At 35.8% G+C, this 23037-nt stretch overlaps 1 protein-coding gene across 1 annotated transcript in view; it reads left to right on the forward strand.

Moving 5' to 3' along the window:
• Nucleotides 1–23037, forward strand: part of OCA2 (OCA2 melanosomal transmembrane protein) — a 161529-nt gene that overhangs the window by 124663 nt on the left and 13829 nt on the right. The window contains exon 22 of the mRNA XM_005422699.3: nt 196–289. Coding sequence (XP_005422756.1) covers nt 196–289 — 94 coding nt within the window. The remainder of the gene's footprint in view (nt 1–195; nt 290–23037) is intronic.

A 23037-nucleotide genomic window follows, 5' to 3' on the forward strand; every position in this document is an offset into this window, starting at 1 on the left:
CTTACATTTCAAAGCATGAAGCTATTTATAGGATGTGGAGGTATTGACTGTATGTTTCTTTCCAAACCTATATACAACAGAAATTGATTTTTCATTTTGTAATGAGTGTATCTTAGGCCTTCAACACAGAATAAACAGAGTAGGAGTAAGAAAGAGACTGCAACTATAAACTGGTCTTTGTTTTCTGAACTGCAGGTAATGGAACATTGATTGGAGCATCTGCAAATGTTGTTTGTGCTGGGATTGCTGAACAGCATGGTTATGGCTTCTCTTTCATGGAGTTCTTCAGGTACATTTCTAAACTTCTCACATCCAATATGGTTTTGGTTTTTTTTCCTCTCTTGGCAAACAATGAATCTTCTAAGGAAAAAAATCCAGAGAAAGGGTCTATAAAATACTTGTGTTCCTAATTTGGTTTTGGCAACTGAAATGCAGGTGGAAGACAAATCACTTTATTTTTGTATAATGTTGATAGAATGCATGAAGCTTGTGGGAGCGCAGTGGAACTCCAGGAGAAACAAAGCCTTCGAAATTCCTGCTTTGATCACCCTCAATCTTCAGCTTTCTAGAAATTGTAAACTGTTGCTTTATTGTAAAATGCAGTTTAAACCTAGTTTCTCATCTTCACATATTCATGGATGTTCTATCATCAGGAGAAACTGGAATGTCCTAATTTAGGCTGAGTTGATTTTTATTCCACTATCCCACCAGTAAACTATTTACTTAAAAGTAATTACTTCTTTTGACCAGCTTCTTAGCAACTATGAATGAAAGTGTGATGAGCATACAGTTTAGCTCAACTCAAGTTGTTACCTAATAATTGTTTAATTAATAATTAATAGATTTTTTAATGGTGGAGTTTTCATTGCAGGTCATTTGTCAGCAGGTTTTTAAGGGACAAGGTGTACTTAATGCATACAGTAATTTAATATTTTTCCAAATACTTCCTGGTTTTGAGACTATGGTTGAAAGATGTAAGTGGAAACTGGTAACTACGGACAAAACACAAAGTTCAGGTTTAAAGTGTAGTTGATTTAGCTAAAACATAATTCCTTGCTTCTTTTTTATGCATATTTAGGGAAAAGGACACTGTTAAGCTTAGACCATTTTTTTTTCTCTTTGTTTAAATTGTTTATTATTGTGTGTCAGCTGCATCAGCTTTTTTCTGAACTGTTTACCTCAAAGCCCTCAAACCTGTGTTATTAATATGATTCATCAACCAAATCTTGGTTGTCAGGATCTTTGAGACTGCAGAACAGTCTTATGTAGTACATAGTAATAGCTCACAGATTTCCTGGAGATCAAACTCTTGCACAAGAAAAAAGGAGATGCAGTAATAATGGGCTGGTGGATATTGCACTGTTCACTTTTCACAGATTTTGACCTTGGCATTTGGGGATTTAACTTGTATGTAGCATTAACAGTGTGTCTTCTATGTAGATTTTGTATTGAAATGTTCTTAAAACTTCTATGAGACTGACTGAGAAAACAAAGATGTAAAGCCTGGCTAATCTCTTCAGCAGTGTTTACTGGAATGCATTCTTTGGAACTGATGGCAGCAGACAGATGCTCTGAAATTGACTTCTATACAGAGGCTTTTGGTGGAAGTGATTACTGGGAAAGATTGTAGCCACCTTGAACAAAGATGTGAGAACAGAATACATAGTGGTCTCAGAGAGATAGCAATGGATATTAATTAGCAGAAAGAACATAAAAGCTCACTTTTCTGGCTGCCTTTTAATCACTGAACAGGCAGACCATGAGCTTCTTCACAATTTGTGTTAGGAAAATACTTGTTTCAGTCAAATGTTCACAAGTTGAATATATTTTAAGGCTTCTCGTGGCATCAAGAGGTGTTTTGTATATCCCCTGAGGATTTGCTAGAAGCAGCTTTTTTGAAGACCATGTTTTGACACAGCGGTCTGTAAGAGGAGTTTCAGAGAGGGTTGATAAGCTTGTCTGGTGAGTACACCTTGATACAACAGAGGGTAAGATTCTACAAAAGCTGTGGGTTCCTCATGGCGAGAGGCACCATGATGCCTCTCTGAGCAGGGAGAGAAAAAGGCAAGAAGCAGGCTCCTTGCTCTGTAAGAGGGTTTGTGGGCTCATGACCCTTTCCTCTGTGTGTCTTTGCACAGTGGCACTTGGTGTGGTTTGAGGTTTCTCTTCCCTTTTTAAGAAGGTAGCAGAGGCAACCTGGCAGATGTGTTTTGCAATGCTACTCTGCTGCCCAGCCAGAGCCAGAGGTGGCCAGGTGTGATAACTTGCCTAGAGTGCTGAGGTCTTACCAGCTTGATGTGCTTCTGGAGTGCCTTCCTCAGGAGAAACCCTGTGCTGGGGAGTTCTGTGTGTCTGTCAGAACAAATAATAATTGCTTCTTTCCCTGGATCAAGAGTCCTACTGCCTCAAGGACTTGGTCTTCCACAGATGGATGTTAGGGGAAGATGGGTCTGGTGTCCCATTCTCACCATCCAAGGAACTCAGGCCCATGTTCTGGAAGTGCTGTGCCTGTAAGGTGGTTCCAGTAGGATGGCATTTAGGTGGGAAAGATTATACTGAGGAAGAAGAGAGAACAGAATAAGGTTCCCTCTGTGTGTTGAAGCACCTTAAAGCAGCCTGGTGTTCAGAGTACACTGCTGGTTGAGGAGATACCAGGTCATGTCTATGCATGCCTGGCTGTGAATGTGCTGGCAAGTGTCACCAAATATCTCACCAAGAGTGCATTCAGGTCTTGTTCCCTTCTCTGACATTATCCATCAACACATGTACCATTTCTGTCTGAACAGTGCTCACAAGGGAAAGAGCAAGATTGCCTGTGAGAAAAGATCATTTGGCTGCCATGAATTCTACTTCTGTTTTCAGACCCTGTGAGGTTTTTTGATTATTCGTTATGTTCCACTGCAACAAAAAGATTCACATGTCATTTAAAATATACAATATTGTAGTAAGTTTAATTTATCACCATGAATCTTTTTTTATCCTTGAATCTGTTAGACATGTTGGTAGAAAAAGAGAAAGGATCTCCTACTGGTTTATCAGCATCAAAAGGAAGAATAGGGCTTATATGAGACTCATTGAATGGGGAAAGGACCTGCTGACAAGGCATGTGGAAAAAGCAGAAGTTCCCAGTGTGATCAGCTGCACAAAGGCCTGCTGGAGACCAGTCACTAATGCTGCTCCCCAGGCTTCTTATATGTCCCAGTAGTGCCTTCCAAGCTCAGCCACTTAGGGATTCAGCTTTTAACCAGCCCCACAAATCTGAAGGCAAATAGTGAGTGACTGCTACTGGATGATTCATTTGGAATAACTCGAATTCAAAAGGAAAGAAAGCAATGTTATGACAAAAACAAAATTGAAATTCATAAGAAGAGTAAGTTCAGAATAATAATTTCCTTAAAGATGCTCTTGCATTTTTGGAATCAGTACAGCCACATTATGCTCTTGTTCCATTTTGAAAACTTCCTCATCAAACTGTATTTATGTGTTCAATCTTTCCTCTTGAAAAAAATATGTTAGACATACCTATATGAAATATAGGTAATCTAAATAAAGTAATACTAATTATAATATTAATATTTCCTTCCTATAATATTTCCTTATTCTTCTAGTAATTTAGAGATGTACATGATAGAGCTGAACATGATATTCCAGTCACAGTCCTCCTAATTTTTTCACATTTAAAAAAGATAAGATTTAATTCAGAATGTGGAGCTATTTGCCTTTTCTTTGTTAATCTAGGCAATGTCAAATTCCTGTTCAATTTGCTGTTCAGTGTAAATCCAAGTCTCTTTCAGTTTTCATATTACTTACATGAGTGTGATTATATCTGTTCTCCCCTCAACTTCTTATACTTTTCCTACATTGTGGACACAAAGACAAGTAGTTAAGTGGTAGAAATAGAAAAAATTGTGAGTCCATGGGGCTTGGAAAAGAAGATAGAGAGCAGTGGGATATTTGCTGTGTGTGGTCAAGAGTAAACATTAGAACAAGCAAATATCAGATCAAACAAATGATCATTATGTCTCTAGTCAGAAGTGTAACTATTTTCATAGTCTTGACCCTGCAGAAAACATCAGAAATGTTAATAATATGAAGAGAGACAGCATTTATGAGTAAGCAGAAGGCAGAGAAAGATAATATTCCTATTATGATTTTAGTTCTAGTTATCAAAGAATTATTACACCTAAATAAGAGCTTGACATAAAGGAAAACCCCAAATCTAGGAGAGTACTTTTCTCTTGGCAAATGGTCAGATAAAGACATTGTAGTCTTGTTGCTTGGAGGAATTCTAGAGGTTAATACAATGATTTTATATAAATTCAGACTGTAAAATAGTCAACAGAGCTTTCTTTTTTTTCTCAAAGTTTTCTCAATTTTTTCTCTTTATTTTTTCTCAATGATAAATAACGTTGCAGATGTCTCTTCTAATCTAGATACTTCATTTCAAAAAAGTTTTAAAAATTTTTACTAATATATATCTGAGTTTGTTGCAATCTAGGTCAGACCACCCTGTGGAACATGAAAAGGATGCACAGAAATCTTTTTGTTGCAAATAAAAAATTTGATTCCAGCTCCATAACATAAGATGTTCTCATTGCTGTAGGGGCTTTAATAACCATTTTTTAAACTTGCTAATACAATTTACAACTTGTCTTTCATTTTCTCTGCAAATAACCTTATAAAGATACACAGTGTTTCAAATATAAACAAACTTATGTTCCTTCATCCTATTGTAATTCATTATTAATCACCTCTCTGTGTCCATGATGTGTGATGTCAATAGAAAAAAATTAATCACAGATAAATGATGAACATAGTTGACAAAAATATAAAATGGGTGTTATGAGACATACTCCAATTTTATGTCAAGCAAATTTTGGCTGACTGTGCCTATATTACAGTGCTGGTCATGGGAAGAACGGATTGGATAACTCTATATAGTGGATAAGAATGTGGGAGAAATAATTTGATACACGAGGAAATCCGTCTGCCCAGAGGAAGAGGTTATGAGCCTAAGAGCCTAATGTAGAGTTACAGTTGTAGGGCTAGCTGGATATAATCCTGAAGGCATTGTATGTATTTTCAGGTTTTGCATTTTTCTGTCATTGCCCTCCCTTCATACGCCACCTGCAGAGCCGAATTAATATCCTCTGTCTTCTCTGGGAACAAGAATAATTTGAAAGTGTCAAAAATATTGGTTTCTGATAATAGCTTAGGAAAAAAAATTGGTTTTATCATAGGGTTTGTTTTGTGAAGTATTCACAGCAAACGTATTTTCAGTAGGATATCCTATTTATCTGTTTTTGAGAGCACTCAGATGCAAAGGCTGTGAAACAGAACTTCCCATGAGAAGTGTCATTCATATAAGTGGGAGGACAAATATGATGTTCTTTGCCACCTCCTGTGTATCCTATTTACACAATTTGTAGAAAATAACACTTTTAAAAAACCCATAAATGTCTCTACTGGGTTATGTGTTAGACAACTCTAGTCCTTTTCATTCCTGAAAATGTAGTATCTTTTTTTCCTATTTTCTTGCTATTAACACCACCCTATGCCACAATTATGCTGTTGCTCTTTTAAAGCTGACTCTAAGCAAAATAAAACCAATTCTACATTTTGGATATGAATTTTGATGGAGACTTTGGTTGAGAAATGTGGTATCAAAATACCCAAATTCAATTCACCTGTGGACTTTCTGATCAACTGTGCAGCTCCAGAAGATAGAATCTGGGGATGTTCAAAGTACCTAGGGAAGACTCAGTGAGCTACTGAGAGAAGGTTTAACGATTATGATGCAAGAATTATCTCAATCTCACTTCCCACTACTCTTCTGATCAATAAGGAGGAGTAAGTGGTCATGGGTTAAATGTTGATAATTGACATGATAACAGAGTTCTTCTGTTCAAATAAGTGCAAATGCAGCACTTGAGTAAAGCACTCTCAACAAAAATGCATTAATACATGGGCAAGTTTGAGGTTTTCTCTACTTTTGCTTTAGAAAATTTCTATCCTTAAAAATCGGATCTCAGGTTTATTAAAGTTTGTTTTTACATTTGGCATGATTTCTTTATGTGTGTAAGAAAAATGTTAGAAGGATTTTTTTGTAGCTTATTTTAAGAATAAATTTCAAATGCAATTGCATATGAAAATCTCTATCAGATTTAGAGAACTGAGTTTAACAAATACAATCTAGATTTTAACATCCTAGTCATTGTTATGACAGAAAGGGCAAAACTATAAACAACTTTCAGCTGATAACTCAGTAGAAAGGTAGTTCAGTATGTAAACTTTCAGCTGATAACTCAACTCAGTAGAAAGGTAGTTCAGTATGTATTCGTCTTAAATTATTAGGTTCTAAGCTGGCTTTGTTAAGAAAAATGCCAGTTTTCCTTGAGCTATCCAACAACAATCATTGCAATATTTTAAAGCATCACTGTTGATCTAATAACTGCTCTCAAATAAACGTCATATTGACATATATGGCAGTTTAATAAAATAAATGCTGCTTATTTTAAGTATTTGCATGGCTGGCATGCAAACTCCATGAAAGTAAGTATTCCTGCAACAGTGGTGCACAGTATTTTTCCTGAGTTATGGGTGGCTTGGTTTTTTAATATTTCTTCTGATTTTATTTAAGGTATGCAAACAGCGTAAATGGAAATGTGAATGGATATGCATTTATATTTTTTTTACTTTTAGAAAAAAAGGATGAAAAGTAGTATTTTGAGTCTTTAATTAAGAGGACATTTCCTTTTCCAATTTGAAACATGATTTATCTTTACCATGAAGTTTTCATGGAGCTTATAATGTTCCTATGTCTTCTGAGCAGAACTAATAACTTTGAATTGTTTGGCCTGTGGACATACAAGTATTGCTTTTTTTCTTCTCTTATTGTGAAGTCTTTTTATTAGCTTTTAGTTTCCAATAAAGAAAATGGGATTTAAATACTTGTCTCACTCATTGCAAAATAAGGCTATGTGATTCAGGTACTAAAATTTTAGTATGATTTTAGCCTTTAAACTCTGTGAAATGTGTGTTTCATCCCCAGAGATTTTGATAAAGGACATTTAAAATGCAATTGCAGTGGTCCAGTGTTTCATTGGGCTTCATAGGAAGCAGTGATCCTTCTGGTGTGTCACTTTAATATTATGAGTTAACGTCATGGAAGTAGTATTTAATCATAGAATCATAGAAAAAAACATAGAAAGATTCAGATTGGAGATCTTCCCCTTTCCATAGAGTCACAGAGGCTGTTGGCTGCATCTGATACCAGGCTTCCCACGAGCTGCTCCCTGGTTGCTCTGTCCCCAGATGTTCTTGTTGCAGGGGCTTTTCTTCCCCCTGGGCAGGATTTGGCATTTGTCCTTGTTGAAGTTTTAGAAGTTCTTTTTTCCCCCCAATGCTTTCTTTTGTCCAAGTCCTGCAGGACAGTGGAATTGCTTTCTACTTTTTCAACCAATGTGAGATTATAGTCTAGTAATTCCAGTTTTGAACAATTGTTTTGGTATGATAATATCCATTAGTATTCAAAATGGTGCTAATGTAAGAAAAGAACTTTGCAAGTATCTATTTGTGTTGAAATGGCAAGTTTGATTCAGTCTCATGTGTAACTCTTCTCACTTGATCCTCTGTGTTGATCTCATTTAAAATTAAATAAACCCAAACCCTAAATATACCTCAAACAATTTCCAAGAAATAGATCTGACTACAAAATGTTGACATTAGTTAATTAGGTGAGGTTTTGAGCAAGAAAACAAATAATAGTAAAATGTGATATATCCAACAATATTACATAGTTTAAGGTATTATGTATTAAAAAAAAGTAAAATGTTCAATTTGTATAATAGTTCTCATCAAAACATTATTAATTGAACACTGGCTCATAAAATCCTTGGTATCAAATCTTTCATAGTGAAGATTTAAAGGCTGGTTTAAAAGTGATTGTAAATAGTATAGTTTGTGCATGTATATATCCATGAAACACACAAACAAGTTAAATTAAAATTTTATTAACATAAATTTTGTGTTCAGGTCAGTAACAGCCAAGAATGAATGCTAGTACCTCAGGTGAATAAAATAATTGTAACCCCCTATCATCAAGATATTTGACTGTGGAATTACTATCAGATAGAAACATTTTTTAGAGAGGGAAAAAGGTAGCAAGTTGAAGAGTAAACACAAACAATAGCAATCTAAGAGCCAGATCAACTGGTTTGGTGCTAAAAAATATTCTTATTTTAAATTCTGAAATGTTATATGCCATTTAGGATGTCTCATATATAATTTCTGAGTTGCCTTTTAGGGTTTCAGAGGATCTTTCCCTTTCACTAGCATAAAGCTATGCCACCCCCAAGTCCAGCCAGGTGTAAACTGGGGGAAAGTGTGCATTAAATGGGACAGTGATGATATGGGAAGAAGTCTGTGGGGTTTTTTTTTCAGGCTTTTTTGTTTGTTTGTTTTGTTTTTTGTTTTCTTTTGGTTTTTTTGTGTTTTGTTTTTTTTTTTTTTTTCCAAATCTGTGGTTGTTTGGAACATAGAATCTTTGAGGTATTCAGAAACAAATAAATTTGAAAGCTTATGCTCAGGAGTATTAAACGACAAGTTCTAAAGAATACTGCTCTGTCATACAAGTGAGTAATTAATGTAATTCTGAAAGCTCTTCCCTAACTCTTCCATGGATGCCAACTACTCACATTTCTGGTGTATTTGCTGGTATACCTTTTTCTTTCTGAACAATAAAATATGTATACATAATATGCATTAAATTAGCCATTCAATTCTTGTAGATGTTTTTAGTCTACTGGCACATCCAGTATGGATGGAAGAATTAGGTCTCTTACTTGGGAATTTATGATCATGCTAGTGTTCCTACTAGATATACAGGTTATAGGAGTGATCATATTTATAGAGTATTCTGTTAGAAATTGTATGCCATGGATCTTATAAGTCACAAAATGTATAAAGCAATTTAACACCTTAAAAAAAAATCAATGAACAACAAGGAGAGTGGTAAATGTAATATATATCTCTATTTTCTTAACACAGACCATAACCCATTCTTGGTTACCTTTTATAAGTACAGACTATCGACTAAATCAATACCTAATAACTTCCCAACAGCACTGGGAATGAAAATAATTTTAAGAGTAATGATTTCTAGATGGTTTTGGCAGTGTCAGAAAGCAGATATTCTGCTGTGTTTGTGCAGTGCTAGTCCTATAGAAACTATTTTATGCAACGGATTTCAAGGTATCTTGGATTATAATATTTTTATGAAAAATTTCTTGAAGTATCTCTAAAGCCCAGGATTTTATAGCAGATATGATTTATGCTGAAAGGTGGATTTGAAAATCAGAATGTCTGCCCCAAAGAGCAGTGTAGTGCTTCTTCAGTGTCTCTTTAAATAGCAGACATGTAAAAACTGGAAAAATTAATTACTAGAAAAATCTGCAGAAAATAACTTTTCACTGAGAGGTGATGAAATTTAAATAAAACCTCTTTGCTGACATGTCTGGCCGTGGGGTTTCATATTTTACCACTACTAATATGGGCTGAAATCATAGCTGAGAATATTCACCTTTCCAGCAAGCTTTTAAAAGGCAAGTAAATTACCTCATTTTTCATTTCACTGCATTTCATTTCCACCAAATCCTCTCAAACTTGTTCGAGAGGTTCTGTATCTAAATGCACAGAATTTCATGGTTAGATAAAAGATAATTAAACTAGGTGTTATCCAGTTTTAGGGATTTCTGGACTGAAAATAAAAAGAAACTCTATTTGATTAAACTTCTACAGTAGAAGGTAGGAGTTAATTTGTAGCCTTTTTTGCTTTTGCATTGGGGTAAATATGCTTTTTTGTTAAATGCTAAAAAGCACAAACTGAAGGTCATATGTACCATTATGCTGTTAGGCTTGTCATAATTGTGATTTAAACTTTTTTTTTAATGGAGCCTATTAAATCAGAAAGCAGTTAAAAGAGGTCAGTGCATTATTCTCCAAGATAATTCATCAATGTCAGCAGTGCTAACGAGAATGTGGGCCATGTGTCAGGAGCTATTGTGTCCATGTCTCTGCTCTGCTGTGGTCTAGCACTCATGTTTCATTGCAGATCTTTGAATAAAAGGTTTGATGGTGCCTTACCTGATCCATAAGTAAGTCTGAGAGAGAAGAAAGGAGTGTCTACAGTCTTCTCTTGAGTGACACCACTCTTATGATCATGCTGGCTGATATTCCATCTTGTTTTTCTAGCTAAGATTAGAGGTATTTTTTCTGGCAAGAAAAGAATTAGGACTGAAATAGTTTTTGCTGATTTCTTCCACCATGTCTTTGAATTAACAATTGGGCTGAATTTCTTTTTGTTACCATCTCAGTATGTCCAGTGCATGGAAAAAGAAAAGCTTTTGGTAGATGTGCTACCCAACTGACCAGGGTGTTGTGTGTATCTCCATGTTATATAAGGGGGAAAAATCTAATGCAGAGTCTTAATCTTAGTTAATTTTTTTAGAAAATATTTATCAAAAGGAGATATTTGCCCCAAATGTGGGAAGCTACTGATACGTTTTAAACTACAGAGGTAAAACATGATAAGAAATGGAACAGATACATAAAAAAAAAAAAAGTCCATGCTCCCATAAACACAATTTTCTAAAAAGTGCAAGTTATTTCTGAAATCACATCAGCTTTTGTGCTCCATCCTTTCTGTGGTTCAACTAGTCCAGACTGGCTTTCTTTTTCACTGGAACTCTGTTTTGGGTATGAGATAATCTTGGTTTGCCTGTAATTAGGGTACAAGTAATTTTCCCTCCTTGGCATTTGTTATTCCAGTACTCATCCATTTTTTCTGCTAAACACACTTTAGTGACGCATAAAGCCCTTTTCACTTGACTTTCTGGGGAAAAAAATCCATCTTTGTTGGTGCCTTATAGGCAGTATTTCCTCTGGGTTAAAAGGTATTCTCACAGGCAACTAACCAATTTGGCTGTTGGTGTCTCGTTAATTGGTCTTGAGTGGTATCTGGTCCAAAAGTAATTAATCATATTGAGATTAGCTGTGGGGTTGCAACGTGCGAGAGCTGTGTTTGCTGTCCTTCAGGCTGCCACGTCACATGGCCATTAAAGCCAGGTCAAATAGCCCACCTGTAAAGAACAAAAAGATGAGCTGATAATAATCCTTCTAAATATTGCAAGTTTTCTGAGTATAGACTTGTGCGTGGGACAGGATTTGCTGGAAGTGTTCTTGTGTTTTTACACCAGTTTCTCAGTTGTTTGTATTTAATGACTTTTACATGCTTTAGGTTTTTACACCTATTTTCCAATTTCTCTGTCAGAACAACTGGCTGCTACACTTGCTTCTCTTGATCTTACTCTTTTTGATTTATTCCTGCAGGCCTTTCTGGGGAGGCTCTAAATTGATGCCTTGTGCCTAAATCCTCGCCTTTTGAAAACCAAACACAGGAGCAGTATTGAAACACTGTTGCTTAGTTTGTTAAATTTCTGTGAAAATTTGCCTTACTGAAGTGTAGGCTGGAGTCTTTGAAAATTTGATTGCTGTCCCTGCCATTCATTGAAACCTTGTTTACTGATTTTTTTTCATTGTGACTGAGAATTAATGTGTCTTGAAGGGGTTCACTTTGAAACAGACTGAATGGCATTTTTGCTTCTCCTAATGTAGCAAGGAGCTTTTTAGTGGTGGAAAGTGTGCTTTTCTCAGCAAGAGCAGAAGTTTATCTGTAATGATAGTGATAAATGAAATGTTAAAAGAAAGAAGGTGGGCAACGTAGCTTTGAGTAATCAAACCAGGGAGCAAAGAAAGAAAATTGAGAACATTCCAAATCAACAAAGGCCAAAACCCAGTAAAATTAAAAAATCCCAACAACAAAAACAAAAACAACAAAAGAATTGGTATTTCTTAAATACAGTATATCAGTGAAGACTGTTTATAGTAGAGGCTATTTGCACTGATTGGGAGTACAGTCAAATACAGGTCTTTTCCTCTACTTTTTCTGCTTTGGTGAGAAGTCACTGTAATCAGTGGTATCTTTTATTTAAATTTGAAAGACTTTGGATTGTTGTTGATATTGATATTTCCATGTGCTGTTTCCATTGATTATTGCAGCCAGCATGTGGTCATTAGCATATTAATAAAATAAAATATTTTCTGTATTTTCATAAATAAAATTAATGAGACTTAAAGCAGTTTAGATTATGTCTCATTTTTAGACCTCTCACCATATGGATTATTTGGCTTAGTGGTGAATGTGATGAGAAACAGAGCAGTATTCTCTTGTATACATAGTCTGTCATGTTTTCTCCTTAAATGTTATGTTTTTTAAAATTGCTTTTATTTATCACAAGTATGAGAGTAAAGTAGGGCTTTTGGGATATCTCTTGGCTTTCATTTTGAAGTTAAAGCCTGCCACCTACAAATTGTGCCTGTTTGACAAGAAAGGTTTTATTTTTGAAGGTTTTGCAGTAATATCATTTTGACAGATTGATTGTGTAAGTCTTGATGTTGCTCTAATAACTCCTTTTTAATGGGAGAACTTTAATTGATGTCAAACTCAAAAGTTCAGTGACAGATAAAATGTCTTCTCAGTTAAGAGGTTAAAAATAATTGACACTTTTATATGCACAGAATAAACTGCCATAAAAACATTAATTTCTATGTCTATTCTGTAGGAAGAGATAGAAATAAGTTCAAAATGAGTGGTCAACTTTTCCATAACTTTTGAGATAGTGAATAGAATTCTATTAATAAATACAATAAATAGCCATTATTGAAATAATTAAGAAAAGCGTGGTGAGCTGGTGCTTGTCATAATTACTCTTGCAGGTGGGGTAGAATTACAGGTTTTGAAATCTCTAAGTTTTCTGATTATGCAGAAATTTCAAAAATAATTTTCAGAAAAGCAGCTAATTTCTGAACTATTTTAGTGTAGCAAAAATTATTAAATTTCCTTTTTTAATGCAGATGAGTATTAAAAAAATCCACCCTTTGCTAAAATACACTGCTACCTCATTTGCAATGTGTGTTTCTAACATTAAGACTGTCTGGCTGGCAGAGCCCTGGAGAGGGGTGAAATGGGATCCTGGGCCACGAGTGGAAGGGAGCTCCAGGGAGGTTGTGCAGGGACACTCTGGTCTGTAGGTGCCCTCAGGGACTTGGCAATTTGAAATGTAATTGAAAATCAGATATTTCCCAACATGAGCAGTGTCTGCTGGCTGTTCTGCCTGGTATGTATCAGGTCATCAGATACAGCACATAAGTCTGCACACCTACGCTCATAAATGTGAATTATATGATAATGGTTTTAAGGAGGTTTTTAGCCTCATTAGTGGCTTTTTAGGTCACCTTTGAGGCAAACCTTCACCACAGAGAAGGTACAGATTTTTCCTATGATGGTGTTACTCCAGAACTTTCTGCATTTCGCTCATAAGCAGCAAGACAACTGTTAGAAATAGGATACTTAACTTCAAATATGACGCATTACAATTGAGTTCATCCATGTAATTCAGCCTGTTCATTTGTATTCCTTCTGCATTCAGTGGAAAGGAAAGGGAAGAATTGTCCCGACATTTTGAAGGGATATCCTGAGATGGGGAGAATTAGCTTCTTGAAGTCCCCTTTTTTCAACTGACCAGAACCAACTCTATGCTGTTGTGTTACAAAGCTAAATAATGCATATTGTATCTTAAGTAATGCATATACTTATATAGCTAATTTTTAGCAGCTCTAAAATAAAGGTTTCACTGTAGCACATTACAAAATAAATACTTACTTTGACTTCTACTACTTCCTGATTTATGAGAGCTAAAGGGTAAAAACTATCAATTTATATTGACCAATTTTAATGGTATTTATACACAAATATGGATATGTCTATGAATGCCACAGCAAATGAGAATAATTATGCATCAATATATTGTACTTAATTAAAAGTTAATATTTAAAAATTTTAATTAACACTTCATTTGAAAAAGAAGTAAATCAAACCCACATCAATTTTGAGATAATTTAGTCTTCAAACCACCCTAATGCTATCTTCAGTTATTGACCAATTCAAGCACTAAATTTTCTTGGTATTTTTTATTCCAGAAAAATGTAGAACAAAAGGTGGATGAATGCATTATCTTAATACGATTTTTATTCTGGCCAGTCTTCATGTGACAAAAGCATCTTGATTCTCAATACAGCATTTTACCAGAAGATGGGCTTCAGCTTGAATTGCAATACCTGATTTGATAAGAGATAATTGCCTAAGCTCCCATCTGAGCTCCTAGTGGGTATGTAGGCCTGTACTCACTTGCCTAAACACTCTAAATTTTCCACCTTCTGCTGTAGGAACTTAGATTAAAAAAAACCTATTTCACATATAGTTCTCATCTACATGCACCTGAATCTGGAGCTGAATCCCAGAATCAGTTTCTCATCAGGCATACACTGATATTGTGCAAAAATTCTTCAAAGGAAAATACAAAAGAGGAAATAATCAATAACCAGGACAGAAACATATTAAGAGGAATTTTGTATACTGAAAAAATAATATATGCACTGAAAATCTAAGACACTGCAACCTATTTATCTGCCTTCACTGGTCTCTAGTCTCTTTTCTTGTCCTTTACTGTCTCTCTATTCATATCTCTTCCCCTGTTATTTCCAGCCCAGTGGCATGTAACCTTTTCCTCCCCCACACAGATGTGTGAGAACAAGGAGAAAGGCAGAGACAAGGCACAGCTGCCCAAGCTCTTGAGTGGCTCTCAGGTCAATGGTCAGGACTTTTCATCAGGATGAGCCTGAGCCAGGCCCAAATCTAGAGTTCATCTGGCTAGTGAAAGGGACTTTAAATGGCAACCTCCTCCTTTAGCCAACCACATGCTGTTTTGGGGCCTTTGGTGGTCTTGCTATGATTTTTTGCATTTCTGATGTCAGGTGGCAGGGCCAAGTTCTCTGGTGAGCAGAGGACAGAGGGGAGGGCTCTGTCCTTAGGAAGGCAGGATGGGAGTGAGACGAGACAGTTCCCCTCGCCATGTACTCTTTGCCTCCTGATCCTGGAATGTCCAGGGCAGTTCACAGTGAAGTGTAGCCATATTGAGCAAGATCTAATTCCCTGGGATTATGGGGATTTGAAAGGGATTCTTCTACTGTACCTTATTGATACCTTCTTGGTGAAGGTTGTGCATGAAAAGGTGCCCAGACATTGTATTTCAATTTACATTAAAAATATATGCGCAGGAAGAAGGCATCATTTGTCCAGTATATTTAGGAGACAGAAGTGGAAGGAACACTGATTTGTTTTTTCCTTCTCAGACGTAAAGTACATTTAGTTAACAAACTAAATTCTTTACCTGTCAGCCATTTAGTCTGCTGAAAATAATTCAGCAAAAGTTATATTTGCTTCACCTTAAGATTCTCATTCCAGGGAAAATTTTGAATATGTTTTGACACTTCTGTTGTCACATAACAGATTCACATTTAAGTTCTGCATTTGTCATTTATTATTTATTAAAATTAAAAGCTCATGCTGGAAACACAGCAAATTTCAAATTCTGTGAGAATAATGTTTGTGAGAATATGGCATTGTTGATATACATGATCTTCAACTCTGATCATGTACAAAAGGGAAATCTTAAAGTGTTGTTGACTAGGGGGAATTTTTTCTGCACAAGAAATATAAGATTAGTTGTTTCTGTTTGTGGTTCATGGAGACACCTGTGGTTCCAGAGGAATTATTCTCAATGAGACTCAAAATAATCTTATACGTTTTACTCTGAATGTCCTTTTTAATGCTTCTGTGACTGGTTTCCTACATACTTTGTTCAATTCCTAAAGAAATGGTCTACAATTTTCCTTAGATGAGGATCATCTAGTCAGTTACACCCCAGATATGAACCTACCATTTGTAAATTTCACCATTAAATATGACTTTTTCTGTACAACATATTTGGTTGAAAGCAGGTGAAATTTTTTGGTTAGGATAAATGAATTCCTGTTGAAAGTGATACACTATTTTGATAAGAAAGAATTCGCATTTCTATGTATGTGCTGATAATTTGAATAAAGAAAGGAACAATTTCTGCCTTTGTATGCAGAAATAGAGCTGTGGATTCCAGCAGCAAAGCCGTTAGAGATTTAATAACATTTAACATTAAAATTATCAAAACCTTCTCGTGCAAGAATAAAAAATCAAATATTGTCTGGTTGTTTCTCAGGGTCTTTGTGATGTAAAGTGTGATCTTTCTGTATGTTTACCATTGCCAAAACTGGTTACAGGTAGTTTAGGATCTCAGGACCCATTCCAGGTTGTGACTACAATGAAATTTCCTTTTATTAAACCCAGCATAATAGAAAATTTCCATAAATTCTCAAAGTTGATGAAAGAATAGTCTGAATCTCAAATTGGAAGAATTTGAAATTAACAGCAAGTCCACTCAACAAAAGCTCTGCTGAAAGTCAAAGGTAAATCTCAAATCTTCTCTTTTGTTCTCATGACCTCATTCATATAGATGACATGATATCACTTGTCTTCATACCTCAAATTCATACCAATGCACAAAAATAACAAGAGACAAATAAAATAACCAGATCCCATGGCTGTCCAGTAATATCTCTAATTTTATGCATTCAAGTAAAAAATAGTCAGAAGGATGAAGTACTTCATTAAACTGGAGCAAAAAATATAAATAAATTGATTTTTAAAATTTTATTTGCTACACTATGTGCTGGCCACATCAGTGAGATTTTTTTTGTATGTTTTGCATAAAACCTGCATTTTTCTAATGATTCCTGGAGGAATATTTTAGCTTTGCAACCTCTCCAAAGAGGTTGCAAAGCTAAAATAATGAAAAGCTAAAATGCTCCAAAAGAAAAAGGAAACTGTTAGTCAGTAAGAGGAGCATTTTGTTTCCTCAATAGTAGTTTCCTTGTATGGCATGGTTGGCATTGCTAGTGCTGAATCTTACTAAAATAAATCTAAAGTTTGCAGTTTAGCATATATAATTTACGATGTTCGTCTGTTTAGCCAGTTTTGGTTTTTTAAAAATTCTCTTAACATTTGCTTCGGCTGGAAAGGTTTCCACATACCAGTGTTCACAAAGTATGGTTTACTGTCTAGGTGCTGAGCTATTTTGGATTACAAAAATAGCAATCTGAAATGAAAATATCTGTTCTTTCTAGAATCTTTGACAATAATTTCTGTTTACATTATGAGCTTTGAAGGAGAAATATCTTTAGAGAATCCAATGGAGATATTAATATATCAACTTTGTTTTATTATTTCAGTTTGGCATCTCATTTCTTAAAACATTGTATTTAAGTAAAAGCAAAGTCCTTATTTATAGTTCCCTAGCTACAAATAAAACAGAACTATCTTGCTAGTGAGAAATTAACAAATATTTAAAATATATTTTCATAAGTACAGAAGAGGATTTATTTTTCATTAGTATTTGTTTCAGGAAGTGTAATGACAAAGTGGTTGATATTAGAACTAGCTTTCCATTTAACAGCTGATTTTTCTAACAGTCCTAACATATCCAAACTTGCTTGAATTGGCCTAGATCAGGGAGCACACACTTCACAGTAGGCACATGAAAATTCCTGACATGTAGACTTGTAAAATGAAGACATCCTTGCATAAAGAGGAATCAAAATATCCAAGTTTGAAAGGGTTGTTCATTACTCTAGAGGTGAGTGATGAATGAGACAGCTTTGCAAGTATTAGGTAATAGTGGGGGCACTTGGATGTGGTGACAGTGGGAGAGAATATACTGGTCTGGCTTGTCTTTCAATTTTGCTGCCATAGAAAGGTGATTTTTTACAAAGAGACAGCCTCTGTTTTTTGCATCTTTATCCAAACTCATAATGGAGGAAAGGCAGGATTTAACTATAAAAATTGGTAAATTAACATACAAACCTCCAAGTTTAACTTTGTTAATCTATTTAAACAGACCATGCCCTTTTGATAAACTCTGATATTGCTCATGCTTCTTTAAAGGGTGGACATTTATGCAGAAAATATGATTTTTTCTTATTATACTGTTGAACAAGGAAAAATATTTCCCATGCCTTTTAATGATACTTCCAGAATGTCTTGTACATTTGTTTTATCTCTTCCTGTGAAGGAACACATTTTTTCTTAATGCAAACATTCAGTGTCATTGTAGGCACTGCTGGATTATGTACAGAGCTTGTGAGATGGTTCAGCATGGTGTAAGCCAGGAGGTAATACCTGAATTCTAATGCAAAATAATGTCTTCTGCCAGATGGAGCTGTACCTTGCTGAGAGGTGTTTACAAGGCTGCTAATAGAACAGCAAATGGCTCTTGGCCCTTTTCTTTAGTTTTGGGACCAAAATGACCAGGTTAATCTAGCAATATTTGCATCTGTTTGTTGCTGATACTACCTTTTTTGTTTTTTTCCTTTCAATGCTTGTTCAATTTAAATTGAATTCGCTAAAACATACATTACCATATAAGTTGCAGGTGTATAAATTCATGTAAAAGGGCATATCCCCAGGCTGTAGGAGCTATCTATCAGTTCCTGAGGCTAGCACAATGTTAAGTAGCTGAATTGCTCTTGATTGCCAGGATTGTAAACTAAAACAGTCAAGGCAAAATCTTTCCTTTCAGTATTGCAGAATATTTTCTGCAATATTTTTTTTTATTGCTCTTTTGATACTAATTCAGTTTTTGAGTCCAGTGTCTTCTGGTAAGCACTTCATTTGGAAATACACTGTGTTTCTGGTTTATGCCATGCTAGCACAAGGCACAGTTACTGTGCAGGTAGCTTCCATCCATGACGATGGAATCAAATGTGCGTGTTCTCAACCCAAGCTGTCTACCCCACCCGGGTCAGTTGTGCTGAGTTTTGCACTTGCTCATGCCACAGACACAAGTTCTTGCCGATGTCCAGCGCAGTTAAACAGGCAAGGCAGAATAAAACACTGGTCAAAAACATGGTACCTGTCCAGCCAACATATAGTCTGGGCATAAGATTGTTCAGCAGTGGTGAATACAAAGAAAAGGCTAATTTAGGCTGCTAAGGTGAGGTGTTTAACCTGCCCTGTACTTCCTGTTCTGGGGAAAAGATGAGTGGCCTGTGGTGTGGAAAGTTTCAGTGAGGGCACTGAACTGGGGAGTACCACCCCTAAAGCACTGTCGTTGTATAGTAAAAATAATACACTACAAATTGTAATGGAGATTTGCAAGAAAATATCCATGAATGGCAAACAGAAAAACATTTTCTCTAAGAAAAGTGAGAAAGAATCTGGTACAGATATGTTGTCATTGATCAGAAATGGGGTATCCTGTGTTGGAGCTGTTTTCTTTCCGTTCTTCATTTGCTATTGTTCATACCCAGCTGTAGCTCTTTTTATACTTTCTCCTACCTCCTTTGCATTTTAACCATACATAAAGTGTTTCACATACATTAGATATCTGGAAATCTTTTTTGCTCTCTTTATTTTGCTTTGAAACCAGTTCTACCTGGCACTGCAGGTGGCTTCCCTTCAGTCAGGAATAATTGACCTTTTGTGATTTGTGTCTGTATGTGTGAGAACTCCATTGTCATCCTGTGCTTGTTCTCTTTAGAGAACAGAGGTGTTGCTGCATGTTTAAAGGACATAGCAAGCACAAGGTTTGTAGAAAAAAGTAAATTCTTTTATTAGATGACTTACTGACTTTTGGGGGAAAAAATGTCTGAGTTGATCTGAAGACAGATAGGGACCTCAGCGCTCATGTGTGTATATGTGCATATCTCTTTCTGATAGCTGCACAGATTGCTGCCCGGTTCAGAGTGCCTCAGCTTTGGACACCCCAAGTTCAGTGATGTTAGTCCAGCTGAGAGAGAAACACAAAGTGTAATACTGAACTGCAAAGATGTCTGGTACTGTCAGTTGTGCCTGGGCAAAACAAAGTGGAAGAATACTGATAAGGTGACTTTACAGGCAGTTTGGGGCAGCCCTATCAGTGCTACGAAGCTTTTTGGGAGTAAGCGACTAACTTGAAATATAACAAATGGTGATGAGGGCTAACACCAGGATGCAGATGGAAACATTGCACATTCAATAAACAGTGGAGTACTAGTCTGTGTAAACTGACAATGTTTGTGTTTTTGTAAGAAGAGAACTGGTGAAGAGATTCAAAGAGCGTCCTGCAATGAAAAAACTTTTGGAGCTGGAGAATAATCTTTGGTATTTCTTGAAGTCAAAGAAAACAACATTGAGGGAACTGGGCTAGGAGAGCCATAAGTTAGCATTTTAGTTATGTGAATAGTCAGGAAGGAACAATTAAGCATAACTAATCTGCAAGAGCTTTAGAAGTAACTTGAAATGTGAATCCAAATGGACAAAAATTATATGCAAGGATATGGAGTACAGTGATAGTGCTATGCTAAAAGGAGATAAATGGAAAGATTTGCAGGGGTGAAAAAAAAGAGAGTGGAACTGGCTGGCATATAGAGTGAACTGATAGCTAGACATCAGTAAAGACCTGGCAGAGGAGTGGACTGAACTTTGATTTGAAGAGAGTGAGGTTAGATTAATTGGAGAGAACAAGATCAGTGAATTGTCGGCACAGGAGATTTTGCTGAATTGCATATAGTCTGTGGTGAAATTATCTGAAGTGAGAAGCAAGGGAATTGGGAGAAGAGGGTCAAATTGGCAAGAGGATACAGTGACATAGATGCGAAAAGAGATCACTGGAGAGCTGGAGGACGAAGAGGCCTCCAAGGCCAAGAATAGTACAGGCAGACATGTCAAAACCAGTGACTTGCTGGGAGGAAGAGAAAGGATCATTGCTTCTAGTTTCACTTCAGAGGTCAGTGGAGGGGACTTCGGTGAGAGTGATTTTGTTGGTAATAAAATGATATGTTCCATTACTATCAAGTATTTTTAAAGTTTCTGTCACTGTCAGAAGAAAAAAAGGGGGCCAAACTGAGGCTTGAAATGAAGTCTCCTCTTGGTGGTAGTGGTTTACATTACATCTTATTGAGGAAAAACTATTTTTTGATATACATGCACTAACATAGAGGACAACTGCATGGTCTGCATTAGATTGTGGAGCTGATGCACCAGATGCTGTGAATATTGCACAAGATTTATGCTCTCTACAAGGAGAAATAGGCAGAAGGTAATGTATATCTTTTCATTGGCCCCACAGAGATTTTTGACTTACAGCATGAACTAATTTCCCTTCTCTGCCAGAAATGCATGTACATGCACACCAAGGAAAAGAAGCTTTGTAGCTGGTATACTGACATTCAAAAAGCTGTTGGTTAAGTCTTCAATCACTTCTCATGTTTACATGGCCATCGGTGGCGTCTCATTGTTCTATCAAACTGCAGAATAAATATCTCCTCAGTTAAATGGTTATTAAGATTATCCCATGTTTTCAATACTGTACTACAAATCTGACTGTATTTTTCTGACACAAAGTATATTTAGTCAGTGTATATTCTGAAGTGCTAGCTATTAGTATGTCAATGTGTAGAAGATCTTGAAACACTAAATATGTGCTAAAGCTTATCATTAAGTAAATTACTACAGGGACATTCATGCAAGTTGTTTATTTCCATTGTAACTACCAGGGCACGGTATATTTTGTGCGAAATTAATGTAGTTGCCTTTGCAAAAAGTCTTCAAATACACTTTTAGTCCTTAATAATTTCAACCAATGCATGCAAATAGTTCACTTGTTCTTTACATTTTGGCACATATTCTTCATCATAAGAATAATTGGAGTTTTCAGGTTTAAGGTACTCTGATGGAGTATTATTTTTTGGCTTTGTGAGACTTCTGAACAGTATTTAGAATATGTAACTGTTCAGAATAAAAATGGCATGCAGAAGTGTCACAGACATCCTTTTCACAAAAATCCTTTCTTTAGGATTTTTTCCTTCTGGGAAGCTGAGGCCCCAGAAACAAAAGGTAAACAATAGGTTATCTGCTTCTGTGGAATGCAACAGGTCAGTTCTGGATTGGCCCAGATTGAGTGTTTGGAAATAATGGCCAATCCAGAACTGAGCTCTCTCGGACACAGTCCGAGAGAGCAAGGTTTGTTGATCATTCTTTACTTTCTATTCTTAGGTAGTTAGCAGCTTCTGGAAACTATCCTTTTCTTTTCTTTTTAGTATAGTATAATAGATGTATATATCATAACATAATAAATCAAGCCTTCTGATCATGGAGCCCATCTCGTCTCTTCCTTCACCCCGAAAACCTTGTGACCAACCGACGACACAGAAGTATTATTGCTTTCAGCCATAATTATATATTATTCCCTATTCTAGTAATGTTGTCATGTTTCATAGGTATACCTCTGAGTTGTAAACAGATTAAAATCTTAAAGCATTTGCGCTTTGTTAGAGATTATTCATTATGTCTTACAGCTTTTAAAACTTTTCAGTAAATGGAGCATCACTTTTCTACTTCCTGTTAAGGTCAGAAGTATATGCTGTGGTGGTATCAACAGCAGTGCACTAATCAAATAATATTGCAATTTAAAATTAAATTGTAATAATATTTTTCTTTTTTTAATAACAGAATTTTAGTCTTCCTATATAACTTAACACTTAGGAATTACATGAAATTTCAAAATGTATGCCAAACTTTAACTTCACATTTCTTTCTGTTCCCTGTTACCTTCCCATGCCTATAAACACTCTGATTAAATTGGAGACTAGAACTATGTAATGGAAGCACATGCAAAGCTAGGTCCCTTGCTCTAATCCTTGATTCATATCAAGTTATCACCTTGTAACAGTATGTTTCAGAGAAAAAAAAAAAGAACCCTTTGAAAAGTTTTTTGTTCCTTTCTTTCCATCAAAGCCTAACTTTTCCTCTGCTTTCCTGTACAATCGTATTGCTGTGAATGTGTCACTGTGTTTTCCACCTAATAACTTCTGAATGTGCTTATCAACTTCAAACACTTTTGGCAGGGGAGAGAATGATGGGCATATGAGGCTTTACTTCTCAAGTATAATTAAAACCCCTGAAATGTCATCAAAGTTGGTGGCTGGGAAGAGGAAAGAAATCCTATTAAT

Source organism: Geospiza fortis, unplaced genomic scaffold (assembly GCF_000277835.1).
Source record: "Geospiza fortis unplaced genomic scaffold, GeoFor_1.0 scaffold366, whole genome shotgun sequence".
Taxonomy (NCBI): domain Eukaryota; kingdom Metazoa; phylum Chordata; class Aves; order Passeriformes; family Thraupidae; genus Geospiza; species Geospiza fortis.